The sequence below is a fragment of the Lontra canadensis genome, unplaced genomic scaffold, assembly GCF_010015895.1.
Source record: "Lontra canadensis isolate GAN:19392208 unplaced genomic scaffold, GSC_riverotter_1.0 scaffold22, whole genome shotgun sequence".
Taxonomy (NCBI): domain Eukaryota; kingdom Metazoa; phylum Chordata; class Mammalia; order Carnivora; family Mustelidae; genus Lontra; species Lontra canadensis.
In genome coordinates, this window is record NW_022631016.1 from 437,675 (window position 1) to 449,661 (window position 11,987).

At 65.2% G+C, this 11,987-nt stretch overlaps 1 protein-coding gene across 1 annotated transcript in view; it reads right to left on the reverse strand.

The window, feature by feature from the left end:
* Positions 1-295: 295 nt before the first annotated feature.
* Positions 296-11,987, reverse strand: part of TPPP (tubulin polymerization promoting protein) — a 20,206-nt gene continuing 8,514 nt past the window's right edge. The window contains exons 2-4 of the mRNA XM_032861821.1: positions 9,027-9,347; positions 979-1,132; positions 296-824 (exon numbers count right to left, since the gene is read on the reverse strand). Coding sequence (XP_032717712.1) covers positions 630-824; positions 979-1,132; positions 9,027-9,343 — 666 coding nt within the window. The 5' untranslated portion in view covers positions 9,344-9,347 and the 3' untranslated portion in view covers positions 296-629. The remainder of the gene's footprint in view (positions 825-978; positions 1,133-9,026; positions 9,348-11,987) is intronic.

Consider the following 11,987-nt stretch of genomic DNA (forward strand, 5'->3'; position numbering starts at 1 on the left):
CCCTCGCCCCCCAGCCCTGGTTACGCGACGTGGCGTGCGAGCACGTGGGCGTGCGTTCGCGGGCGCGTGTGCGAGCACGTGGGCGTGCGTTCGCGGGCGCGTGTGCGAGCACGTGGGCGTGCGTTCGCGGGCGCGTGCGCGCGAACAAGCACGTGTCCCGCCTCCCCACGCCCGCACGGTCCTGTTCGGGCTCACTTCGCTCTCCGTGCGGTTAGGGAGTTCGCTCTTGCCGCCCTTGAGGCTCCTGGGCGGGCTCTGCAGGCCCGGCCGTCGGCACCGCCTCGGACAGGGTCTGTCCCACTCACCCCGTGGCCCACCGGCACCCGGACAGTGTCCCTTTGGCCTGTAAGCCGGGTGGCCAGTGTGGTCTGTTCCCGGGAGACACTGGAAAAGGCCACGTGTTGGTGGCCAGCACTGGATGAGGCAAGCGAGTTACAAAAGACCAGTGAGTTCAGGGGCCCCACCTGGGGGTCAGACAGAAGCGCACCGGCCCCCAGGCAGGGGGAGGCCTGGGTGTCACCCCACAGCCACCCGGGCCCCAGACTCCTGAGTTCTGACCGGGGAGCACAGGAATGTAATGAAGTGTCAGGTGGTGAAGGCCTCGGCGGGAGGGGCCGCTCCTGGGCTGGCTACTTGCCCCCCTGCACCTTCTGGTCGTAGGTGCCCGCGTGCTTGTAGCCCGACACGTAGCCTGACTCGTCCACCAGGTCCACACGGCCCGCCTTGCCCTTGCCCCGGCCCGACGGGTCGAAGCGCTCCTTGTGGGAGCCCGTGAACTTGGTCGTGTCTGTGAGCCGAGATACGGTGGGTGACGAGATGGCTTTCTGCAAAGGGGGAGAGTGGGGCACGCCCAGTGAGCCCCGGGGGCGAGGCCGTGGGCCGCTGCATCGGCCCGCCCCCGGGGATGAATGCTTCCGCCCTCGGACCCCACACCCTGAGGGCTGTGCTCCCCCGGGAGTCCCTGCCAGCCATGCTCACCGTCACCCCGGAGATGACAGGGGACTTGCCCTCGATGAGCCTGTGCACCTCGCGGACAGCCTCCTCGCTGCTCTTGTCTTTGAATCTCTTCTTGGAGAGCTCTTCCAGCGCCTCCTTGAACTGCTCGAACGTGATGGTCCGGCAGGACTTCCCTCTGAGGGAGAGAGCACTCAGGGCCGGCCGGGACCGCTCCCCTCCACGGTGCACAGCCCTGCCCAGCAGCGCCCCGCGAACCTGCTGACTTCGGGGAACCCCGGCCCTGCCTGGGGACCCGGTGACGTCAGGGGGCCCCTCCCCCATCCAGGGCCCCACTGACATCGGGGAGCCCCCGCCTCTCTCCCACAGCGGAAATCGTGTGCAACATAAAAATACAGAATCTGCCCTCCCCCTCCCTGTTGTGCACTGTTTATGCCCGACAGTCAGTCGCCACGGGCAACAGCACCAAATATAAGTTGTCTTGGAAAAAAGCTTAAAGGAGCCACATCCTTTATGAACGACTGGACATCAAAACAGAGCTGTCGTCTGGTTCTCAAACGGGGCGTGTGTGGCGTCCACTCGACGCAGGAGGGACAGTCAGGGCACGACGTGCTTTGCACCTGAACCATAACAGGGGCCAAGTCCTGCCTGGGGCCATGACCACACAGGGACGGTGGGGGGGGGGGCGCCTCCCCAGGACACCCAGCGACGTGGGCCCAGGGCCTGGCTCTGACTCGCAGGACCCCCAAGGCCCCTGCCTGGAAGCCGCTCGGGGCCAGGCCAGGACCACCCACCTGAGGGACACAAAGGGGAGCTGGGGGCAGGTGCAGCCATGTTGGTCCCCCCGCGGTGGGCCATTCACAAGATCACACAAGGCTTCTGAACTACCTCCGCGTTTTGATAGTTTTAGCTAAAAACCATTTTTGCTACTCCAACTGGCTTTCCCGTGCTGACCCATTCAGAGAGGTCCCGTGCAGGCGGCTCCCCACGGACACCCTGTCCACCCTGTGCTCCCTAACACCCTGTCAGCAGGGTGCTGGATGGGACGGCCCCATAGCACCCGGCAGGTGGCTCTGCAGAAGCCCACAAGCAGAGGGCCCAGAACAGCCAAGAGCAGGCTGAGGGACTGAGAGCCGCAGCCCCAGGACACAGCCACACGGGGTTACCAAAGGGGAGCAAAGACCGTCCGGTGGGGGACGACAGCTGGCCACCCAGCTCTGAGCGGTGCCTCGCAGCCACTAGCCCCGGGTTCATCCTAGATCCTAAACTACGCTTCCCTGAGTACCTCAGAGAACAACTCTGACCTTGGGGGAGGCAGAGATTTCTGAGAAATACCACCAAAACAGTCCATAAAAGAAAAAAGGAATTGGAATTCGTCAAAATTTTTGAAAACCATGTCCTTCGTTCCAAGGCCAGCCACAGACCAGGGGGAAACATGTACACACACACCAGAAAAAGACACCCCTTCAGGCTCAGCAGCAGGAAAACCCAGTGCGAATTCCGAGCCACTTTGTGCGGGAAGATGCCAGCGGCGAGCCCCACTGTGAGCCGGCCGCCGGGGAGAGCTGCCGTGAGGCCCCCCGCACGCCCGCCGGCCGGCCACCAGGACCAAAGCAGCGACAGCGAGAGGCTGCGGGCCACCAGGCGCCCGGACACCGCTGCTGGGGTTCTGCAGTCCCGGCCCCCACGCCCCACACCTGGGCCCTATGTGGGAGAAGCCACCCGGAGACCCAGGCGAACTACATAGCTGGGGTCCGACGGCAGGCATGGGGGCTCGCGGGCCCATGACACGGGATGTGCTGACTGGTGACCCACAGTCTGGAAGGGCACAGCCCCGGCTGTGACCTCACAGTAGGGTCTGGGGACCTGGTGGACGCGGGGCTTCCTCAAGTCCAGCAGCAGGCGGTGGGTTCTGCTCCCGGAGCAGTCAGCCTCTGAGCAAACCGGCCCAGGCCACACGGTCCCCAGAGCTGCTGCCCCGCACAGAGAACCCCGCGTGCCCTGGCTGAGGCCCTGTTTGTTTGTCCTGGGCCATCCAAGGCACTCCCGTCTCCCATTCATGCCCTGCCCGGGTCGCATGTGGGGGCCTGGCCGCCGGAGCACGCAGCCCTCTCTGGGCCCTGCGGCACCAGGCGCCACCAGTGTGAGTCACTGGGGCCGGGGGCGGGGGCATGGCTCGCGGAGGTTCCCGTCAGAGGCCACATTCAGAGCTGGTGGACTTGCAGGCCTACGGCTGTCTTGTCGCTCCACCTGGCTGGGCTGGGTGTCCCCAAGTGTCCCCACCGTGGCTGCCCCGCAGGGAGTTCTCCCCAGGGGCCCCAGTGCCCTGCTGCAGAGAGCTGTCCCCAGCAAGTTCTAGAATGACAATGCCTGTCTCTTCCCCAGAGACACTGATCACATCACATGCTCTCTGGACACAGAGTGATCCTGTTCTCCGGAGCTCACAGAACTAGAGGGTGTCCCCACAATGAACCCCCCTCCTCCCGGCTCCAGCCCGGCCGGCCAGCACCCTGCTGGAAAGCCAGCCTAGGAGTAATGGGGTCACTGTCATAACAAGGCCCTGTGAGCTGGGGTTTCACTTGGCTTCCCCAGCCCTGTGTCCCCCAGGCCTCCAGACCTAACTCCGGGTGGGCAGGGGGCTGGACCCTGCCAGTACCAGAGGTTACCCAGGAACACCAAGGGCATCAGGGAGCCAGGCAGGGGACCAGTGCAGTCCTCCAAAGATAGATGCATGTGCAGGCCACCCGGGCCAACACCAGGAAGGCTCCCGAGCTTTGGGCCACCACCTCCTCACCAGCACCTCTGCAAACTGGGATCGAGGGCCCTCCCGGGGGCACCTCTCTGATCGGCGGCTGGGTCATCACAGGCACCGGGCCGCTCAGGGTTGGGAGAAAGCTGCTGGCTCTCCTTGCCCCCCCGAGCAGCAAAGCCAGGGCCCTGGCTGACCCGTCTGGACAGCTACCTGGTGGGCCTGGATGCCAGTGTGAGTCCACTCTAGGCCCTGATGAAGTCCGTGGGAAGAAGGGGCCTCTGAGATGCTCCCAGCAGGGGTGGGGGGAGCCAGGGGAGCTTCGTTGTGCAGGTGGCCTGGGGCAGCTCCCAGGCCGGGTGCTCCAGGGGGACCACCGATGGCGGTCAGAGCCTCCTGGCACACAGTGGTTCCCTCGCTCTGGCCCAGGGCTCCCCCTGCCGCTGACGACCATGATGCTGGGGGTCTGTAGGGGCATGTGCAGGCCCTGAACCTGCCTAAAGGGGCAGCTGTGGCCCCAACTCTGCGTTCCCTCTCCCCAGGTAGGGCAAAACCACCGTAGCGTCCCCCTAACTTTGTGCTTGCTTCTCGCAGGTGCCTGGGGCTGGCTTGCCCTGGGAGGGCAGCTCCCCCCACCCATCCACTCCTAACTGCCATCCTGGCTGTGGCGGGGGCAGGAGGGGGATGGGGGGCTGAGGGGACAGCTGCACCGAGGTCACTGAAGCCATTTCTGGGTGTTTGGGGAAGGTCATCCTCTTAGAAGGCCGTCATGCCCTGGGACCCAGCACCCTCATCAACCTGGAGAGGGAGCTGTGGGGCCAGGAACTCCCTGGTTCCTGTTCTCTGTGGCCTTGACCCTCGACCACAGATGCGCCAGGCCACCCACTGCAGGGGCTCGTACTGCCCCTGGGGCCATGAGAGGGCCCCACGGAGGAGGACTGGACCACACGGCTGCTCTGACCTCCCTGCTGACCCTGAATGCCCCCTAGCCTGTCGGGAGGAGCCCAGGGCAGGAAAGGCCCAATGTGGGGGAGGCCCTGGGCAGACGCGGCGTGGGTGAGGGTTAGCTCTGTCCCTGGCCATCGTCTCAGACATCATGGCACAACAGCTCTGCCAGCTCTCGCCTGCCCCTCCTGTGGGCACCCCCACCCACCATCGTGCTGTCCTGGGGGGACCTCTCCTGCAGGTGCTGGATGGCGGGGGGACAGCATCTGTGCTCTAGGCCAAAGGCTCAGGTCTGCTGTCCCAGCTCCCTGCCTGAGACGGTTCCCGCCGTGTCCTGGCAAGGGCATGGGATGTGTGGCAAGAAGGGAGCAGGTCGGTGGCAGACAGGCCCCAGGGAGCCCACCCCAGCCTCCTTCTCCCTAACCGGTTCAGGCGCCGGCGCCGTGTCCCTCCATGAACCCACAGCACCCAGCAAACAGGCGTGTGTGTGGCCAGGAGAGGCTGCAGCCGGACGCCCACCACGCCCTGTCCCCTTGGGCCAGGCCTCTCCACCTGTGCCTGGCCGCGAGCACGCAGGCGGGATGGAAGCGGGGACATCGTGGTGGGGACCCGTCTGTCGGGGACGTTCCCGCTGTGCACGCCGAGGCTGGGCTAATTAGTATCTCAGACGGACCGGCTGTGGCTCTGGCCGGGCGGGCGCAGAAGCCTTTGTCTCGGTAACAATAGTGACAATAGTGTTCCGTCAGGACCGCGCGGAGCTGCGAGAAACTCGTTTGAAATCCAACACATGGTAACATCAAAACAAACAAGGGCCGCCATGGCGACCGGCCCCAAACAGAGCCCGCAGGGCCCGGCCGGCGCCGCCCGCGCCGCCATGGCGACCGCCCGCAAACAGAGAGAGGGCGCCCCTCCACCGGCCTGGCCGACCCGCATCTGTGGCTCCCATGAGGCAAAGGCCCTTCTGCCGTGGCTGCCACTTGGAAAGACCGTGGCCCGAGACCCCACAGCCCAGGACACGCCCGTCCCCGCCCCACACCGCCGTCCTCACAAGGCCAGACAAAACCAGTTTTAACAGGCTCCTCGAGGCCTCCCGGTGTCCTCCGGCCCATCCCTCGGGACCCCGCGATTTCCCCCTCAGGGACGAGGGCACTGGCCCCCCCGCCGCGTGCTCCAAGCTGACCAGCAAGCCCATCCGGGCAAGGGCCCGGGCCTGCCCCCTGGGAGGGGCCCCCGTGGTCGCCGCAACTCAGGGTGGCCGGGTCCTGACCTTGTGGGCTCAGGCCACCACGGCCCGCTCACCAGACCGCTTCCCCTGCCGGGAGCTGAGGCAGAGACACCGGGGTCCCAGGCAGCCCCGTGCTCTGCATTAGGGAGCCCGCTGTGCCCGGGAGCCGGGGCCAAGCCTCACCCAGGACGGGAAGAGCAACCAGAAGGGCTCCCTTCCTGGTGCTCACACGAGTGATGCCAGTGCCCCACGGGGGCTACCAAGACCCCATCCCCCTGCCTCGGTGCTGGGCTGCCCGTGCCTGCTGCACACAGGGTCTTGGGGCCTGTCCGGAGCACCTGTCCTTGGAATGAGCCACCTCCCACCACCTGTGGGGAGCCTGACTTTCACCTGGGAGTGCGTGTGCAGGCCATCTGTGCACACATGCGTGAGCTCTGGCTGCACGTCCGCACACGTGTGCAAATGCCTGCACGCAGCGGCCTGGAGGAAGGAGGGAAAGGTGATGGGAGGAAGAGTCGCCATCACCTGTCGCCAGTGGGTCAACATGCAGGCCGGCACCAAGGCTGTGGGAGCCTGGGGTGCTTCCCGGAAAGGTGAGCCACATGGACGTGCCACTGCCTGCCTCCTTCCCAGCCCTTCTGGAACCTTCCCCAAAGGACATGGCTCTGAGGTTCCTCTGCTCCCGGGTCAGCCCATGTCTCTGGGATGCACAGGGTTTCCCAAGGCCAATGCTCAAGGCCTGGAGGACGTGCCCAGGAACGGGAGTGGGGAGACCCTGCGGGGCCTCACAGGAGCTCCTGCGGCACCCCCTGCCTGCGGCGTCAGCCCATCTGCTCTGCCCGAGGACGCCTGCAGGGGATCTGGCCACTCTCCCTTCCTCACCGGGCTGGTGTGCGGGGCACATCTGCTCTGCCGAGTGAGCTCTGGGCCACCGACGCTCCCGACGCAGCCACAGGCTCTGGGCTGGCCCTTGGGGTCGGCCGGTGGCGGCACCACATGCCCGAGGCTGGCTGGGCTGCCTGGACCGTCCCCAGGGAACCACACGGCCGAGCTGGTTCCCATTCCTTAGCGAGGACAGGGCACCAGACGCCCTGGGGCACCTCTGGAGCTGCTCGGCTGAAGACTCCGGCCAGAGCCCGGACCCTGCTGCCCAGAGCACCTCCACAGTCTCCCAGCAGACCCCTCGGTCACAAGCCTGGGGCCGCAGGGGCAGCAAATGTGGAAATCCTCGGCTGGGGCCACCGAGAGCTGGTCCCTGCAGGCTGCCAGACCGGTGCCTGGGGTGGGGGTGAGGAGAGGCAGGCTCCATGTGGCTCCCTGGTCCCCAAAGGCCCCGAGGCCCCCTACTCGGAGACGCAGGAAAGGACAGGATGCAGCCCCCACCAGGCCCCCGCCCCTCCTGGGAATGTCCTTGACCATGAGGCCACACCCCACAGAGACTCCTAGGGTTTGGCCCCTCTGCTCCCATGTCCAGGGGCCCCTGCTCTATGGGGCTGACCCCAGGGGTCCAGGCCAACTCGGCTGAGCAGCACACCACTCTTCATCTCCTGAGGCAGCCTGTCACTGAGCAGAGACTAGCAGAGGTTAGGGACCCACATTCCCGGTGTGTGGAGTGCAGGCAGGCTGGGCCTCTGTAAGAAGCGGACAGCATAAGTCGGGGGGAGCGGGTCTGCGAGCAGGGCTGAGACGGGCTGCTGAACCCCACATGGAGCCCAGGATGCACAGAGTCGGTGGGACCTGAGTGTCTAGTCGGGGACACACGTGGGGTCTGATCTGTCCACACTCACTCCTCCACGGGCTGTGTCCTCAGCCTCCGCAGGTGAGTGTGCGGGGAGGGGGCGGACACTGACTGGACTCTTGGGCCCAGACGGCACCACGTGAATGCCTAGTCACGGGAGTGCTCTGTCCTGTGCAGAGCTGTCCAGATTTGGGGACCACGTCCCGTCTGCACGAAGTCTGCACACACCAGGGAGCTGAGGAGGGACCTGGAGAGCCCACCTGCCCTCTGCATGGGCCCTGCCCCTGGACCGAGCAAACGTCAGCAGATGGAGGGGTTGGACAGCCGGGCCTGCACTGTTGGCCTAACACCTTCCCCTGGGCTCCTGGGACCTCAGCCTGGTCCCGGTGATGAAGCCTCTACCTTGGGCCCCACAGCAACCACAGAGCGGCTCTTGCCCCCCCCAGGTCACTCCCCTTCTCACCTCTGCCCACCTGCACCCGCCTCACCTCCTCCCCAACCTGTGCCCCACCTTTCCCTTCCTCTCTGGCCATGGGCCTTGGGAGTGGAGGGTTCACTAGAATCCGGGACCCCACAGCTATGGTGTCCTTAGGGACTCTGCTTGGACTGGACATCTGACTGGTTCCACCTCTTCCCCAGGACCAGAAAAGTCAAGTCCCCTCTGCCTGGTGAGTGCTCTGCACCACTGGGTCCTAACAGGTGACTTTCTGGGGCTGCCCGCAGGGCTACTGCACCTGTGTCTCTCCACAGTGCCTGATGGCGACGGCGGCACCCCTGGGCCTTGGGTCAGCCCAGGAAGTCAGGGACACCGCCCTGGGATGGAGGCACACTGGTGTCTGGTGACAGAGTCACGGCCACTGGGGACGCGGAGGAAGGAGGCCATCCACGGCTGAATGCACGAGGGGCCCAGCCATCAGTGGGCGGTGGGGGGCGCGGGGGCGTCCTGCGGAAGGTGCCCAGCTGACGGCGATACCCTGACTGAGATGGCCATGCCCAGAAACGGGCTGAACGCCGTTTTCCAGCGACGGGCGACAGACAGCAGCAGAGGTTAGGTAGCCCCCAGGGCGCTGTTCCTCCTCTCAGGGTGGTCGTGACGTTTGCAGGACACAAGGCGCCCAGCGGCGATGCCGGGACGAGGGACGAGGGACGAGGGACGAGGGACGGTCCGCACACGCCTGAAGCACGTGGGCGCGCCGACGCCAACCACTCTGTCTGCGGCGCCCGAGCCCCGGGCGCAAGGTGCCCGCACAGCCCGCCGCGCACTCACCCCCAGAACAGCCCACACCGGCCAGCACAGCGGCCCCCGGGCAGTGCCCCGACCCGGCATCCCGACCTCTTACCCCGAGAAGGGGGCTCGAGCACCTCCTCATGCCGGGTGCGAGGGGGTCCCGAGCGCAGGCCCGGGCGGCACTTACTTGATTTTGCTGAAGACGATGTCCACGTCTGTGATGGTCACGCTCTTCCCGTCGATGACCTGGCAGTCCTTGCACAGCTTCGACCAGTTCTTGCCGTGCATCTCCTTCCCGGTGGCCCTGGTGTCCCCATGCACGGCAAAGCGCCGGAAGGCCTCCTCCAGGGCGCTGAGCTCCGGCGCCGCGGCAGCCGCCCCCTCACCGGCCCCCTCCGACTCCAGCAACAGCCTCTTGGCTGCCCTGTCCTTTGCGGGGTCCCCTGGGGACTTGGGGGGTGTCTTGTTGGCGGCCTTGGCAGACTTGGCCTTGCTGTCGGCCATGGTGCTGGAGGAGGAGGGAGAGGAGGAAGGAGTCACCACGCTTCTGCCAGGCCACATGTGTCAGGAGGGGCACCCGGGATGTGGCGGCGGCCCTCAGAAGGGGGCAGAGATGCCGCCAGGGGGCTGTCCCCAAACAGCGCAAGCCCTCCATGACAGCCCAGCCAGCCATGGGGCTCAGGTCCCTCCTGTCGCTCCCCTGCCAGCCACCATGTCACTGAGCCCTCCGTGCAATGACACCTTTCCTGGGGTATTCACCACGTGATGGGGAAGGGGAGCCAGAACCCGTCACCACCACCTCAGTGGGGCCCCTGGGTGGGGACCGCACGTGCAAGGGAGGCCACCCAAGAGGCCCCTGCCAGGACCTCAGCGGAGCCTGCTCCAACTTGCCCACGAGTCTCTGCTTTTGTGGGGCCTCTGATCCCCAAAGCCGGGCAGATCCCTGGGGAACACACAGTCTATGCTGCCCCTCCCACGTGTCCCAGCCAGTGGCTCCTGTCCCAGCAGCCCCCGATTCCCAAGCCTCACAAAAGTGTGCCCCTGAGTCTCCAGAAGCCACTTCCCAGAGGAGCTGTGGGTGGCCGTCCCTGCCTCGGGGGGCTCAGCAAAGGGGGACAAGCCCTCGGGTTCAGGCAGACTCCAGGACAGACAGCAGCGCTGGGGACAGCAAGCACACGCACAAGTCCGCAGTTCACGGGGGCCGCCCCACCCCGTCCCTCGCCGCTCCAAACCTGAGCCCTCAGCACCAGCTTGCCCAGCAGAAGCCGGGACCAGCACCAGGGGCTGGGGTGGCCAGGCAGACAGCGTTGGCACAAACCGCCACCCTCAGCAAAGCCCGCACAGCTCAGCCGCTGCACTGAACATTTTCTAGGACCCCCTGTGGCCCCGCCGTGCCCCTGCTCCAGGAGCAAAGCTTGAACCACTGGTGAGAAAAGCAGGACCGGTGCAGACGGGGCACCACCAGCAGGAGAGTCGTGCCCGCACACATGCCTGTCCGTGTGGGGGCAGGGAGCACCAGCCCTCCCAGGGACCCAGGACAAAGGCGGTGACACCCAGTCGTCTCCAGTGTTATCGCTGACACCATTTCTTTGTCGGAAACAGGAGCTTCTTGGGGCTGAGGTGGGAGGGCTCACATCCTATGTGTTCTTTTCTATCCTTTGATAAATCCATGCTATTTCGAAAATGAGATAATAATGATAAAATTCGTTTTAAAAAAACCTGGGGGCTTCCGCAGAGGCCTGCTGGAATACGGAGCTGTCCAGAGAGGCCCTGCTGATCCCAGGATGGCAGCCGGTCCCCCCAGGAAGGTCTTCCCTGCAGGCACGACCTCCCCATCAGCCCAGAGCCCAGGAGACGCAAATCAGCCCACAGCAGGAGTAGAGGCCCATCCGCTGTGACCAGGGGTGGCCAGGGACCATTCTGGCTGGCCAAAGACTGGGCAGTCCGAATGTCCTGCCCTTCCCCTCAATGTGAGTGTCTGCAGTGGCTCCGGAACACCCCGGGAGCTCCTGTGCCCACGACACCCCCCTCCCTGTGGATTTCTGGAGTCTCTCTCTTTGGTCTCACCTGCTTTCCTGGGATGGGTATGAATTTGGGGGGATGGAGGAGGAGGGAGTGAGCACAGAGCTGGGGTCCACAGTGCATAGAGGCTCCCAGACGCCAAGGGACGCACCCGGAAAGCGCCCCAAGCATCATCGGCATCAGGCCCACAACAGGCCAGCTGAGCTCCCTCGGGCCCCCTCTGCTGCTGGGCTCAGGGGTCCCAGGCAGCAGGGCAGGGGTAGCGGTAGGGGGTGAAGGGGGCCCTGCAGAAGAGCAGGAGGGGGAGGAAACCAGGGCGGTGCACTGTGGGTCCAGTACGAGCCGTCCCCCCTTGGCCAGAGGGCTCGGGAGCAGGGAGCTGAGAGAGCATGCGCGAGGTGTGGGGACGGACTGTGTTACTGGATTTGCATTTTCGGAGAGGCCCTGCCAAGGTGGAATTACAGAGCTGGCTGGGAGGAGAGCCCAAAGGGCCACCCCTGCCCACGGCCCCACACAGACTTCAACACACCTGACCCCAGTGTCCACCAGACTTCAGGATTATACTCCCGCCAGGAAAGGCTGTCTCTCAGCCACTGTGTGTCCTCCCCAGCCCAAAACCCCTCCAGAGCCATCTAGGCTCCAAAGAAGCCATGGGCCCCATGTCAAGGGCCCTACTTCCAAAATGAACTGGGTTCCATTTCAGAATGACTCTCCCTGGCAAGCTCCTTAAGACTCAACCACCACGTGACGCTAAACTTACAGAAAAGGTTATATAGGACAGACCCCGAAAAGCCACTATCAGCCACCACATGGACATCAGCACACAGAGCCCCAACTAGGAGCATTGGAAATCCCTGTTAGTGATATGCCTGCAACAGTGCCAGGTGTGCGTGTGAGCAGAGCCAGGTGTGCCTGTGAGCGGGACCAGGTGTGCGTGTGAGCGAGATCAGGTGTGCGTGTGAGCGGGGCCAGGTGTGCCTGTGAGCGGGGTCAGGTGTACCTGTGAGCAAGATCAGGTGTGCGTGTGAGCGGGGCCAGGTGTGCCTGTGAGCAGGGTCAGGTGTGCGTGTGAGCGGGACCAGGTGTGCCTGTGAGCGGGACCAGGTGTGCCTGTGAGTGGCGACAC